Consider the following 1318-nt stretch of genomic DNA (forward strand, 5'->3'; position numbering starts at 1 on the left):
TGAACAATTTGTCGAATTTTCGTCATTCGCCAAAGAACGTCAGTGCTAATTTTAATTATATACAATTAATTATTAATCTATGGTAAACAAATATAAATTAGTTTCGTCATTCTATATTCTATATCATGGCTTCGTATTAGCCTCATTTCGTATGCCGCTATGTAATTGGATACAAAGACCTTTTAATCTAATTTTCTGCAAATCCAATTTGTAGTGTAAAGAAAATTAGACGATCGAGTTCAATAAATGTTTCAAGATTGAAACACTTGTATAAATTTAGTAAATCTGCTTAAATGAACGTTAATCTATGTAGGCAGTTGAAATGTGCATCAAACTATTATTATTTTCAGATAACAGGAATAGTTTTGTTATCCATCGGTGCTGTTATTCATGGAGTGTATCACGATTACCAACATTTCTTAGACAATAAATTTTTATCTGTTCCCTCATTATTGATTGCGGTCGGTGCAATCATCTTTTTCATCGCCTTTTTCGGATGCTGCGGCGCTGTTCGTGAAAACTATTGTATGATAGTTACGGTAAATTATGTTCCACACTATTATATTAACGAGCTTAATATATTTTTATGCTTTCTTTTATTAACTAAATTTTTCATTTACCCGATTCCTTATTTCCAGTTCACGTCGTTATTGGTCATAGTTTTCATTCTCGAACTCTCAGGGGGTATATCTGGGTATGTTTTAAGGGCAAGAGCATCATCGGTCGTTCAGGACAAAATGAAAGATACGATGCAATTTTACAACGGATCGAGTAATAAGGAAATAACAACGATTTGGGACAACCTCCAGCGCGATGTACGTAAAATCTTTTATTTTTCGTATCAAACGCTTACTTATTTCACTGCGAAAAAATTTTAATGATGGTATGTAGCTGACTACATATTTATACGTATATTTTAATTGTTACAGTTCGATTGTTGTGGAACAAACGGCCCATCTGATTGGACTAATGCCACACTGCATACGAAGGGCATTCCTATCTCTTGCTGTAGCGAGGAAATAGGAGCTATAGGACTGACATATTGTAACGACACGGCACCTACTCTGCACAAAGCTGGCTGTTACCCTGTGTTTCTTTCTTACGTCAAGTCGCACGCTGTGCAACTTGGCAGTGTTGGCATCGGTATTGCTGTTATTCAGGTAACTAACGCGTTTGTAAATGCGGAATTGAGAAGCAGCACGACATTTTTTTAGAATGTATGTAATAATTTTATTACTTCTTGTTCTAGGCAATCGGAATTTGGTTCTCGATTTATTTAGCACTATCGATAAAGAATAGTTACGAAAGTGTGTAATAT

General features: G+C 34.8%; 1 protein-coding gene across 1 annotated transcript in view; it reads left to right on the plus strand.

Moving 5' to 3' along the window:
- The window catches only part of LOC108625097 (CD63 antigen-like), a 3696-nt gene extending 2381 nt beyond the window's left edge, over positions 1-1315 (plus strand). The window contains exons 2-5 of the mRNA XM_018024844.2: positions 351-539; positions 639-815; positions 930-1160; positions 1250-1315. Of these exons, the coding sequence (XP_017880333.1) occupies positions 351-539; positions 639-815; positions 930-1160; positions 1250-1315 (663 nt within the window). The remainder of the gene's footprint in view (positions 1-350; positions 540-638; positions 816-929; positions 1161-1249) is intronic.
- Positions 1316-1318: the final 3 nt, after the last annotated feature.

This window comes from Ceratina calcarata, unplaced genomic scaffold (genome assembly GCF_001652005.2).
Source record: "Ceratina calcarata isolate Rehan_Ccalc_2016 unplaced genomic scaffold, ASM165200v1 scaffold3407, whole genome shotgun sequence".
In the NCBI taxonomy this organism is placed as follows: domain Eukaryota; kingdom Metazoa; phylum Arthropoda; class Insecta; order Hymenoptera; family Apidae; genus Ceratina; species Ceratina calcarata.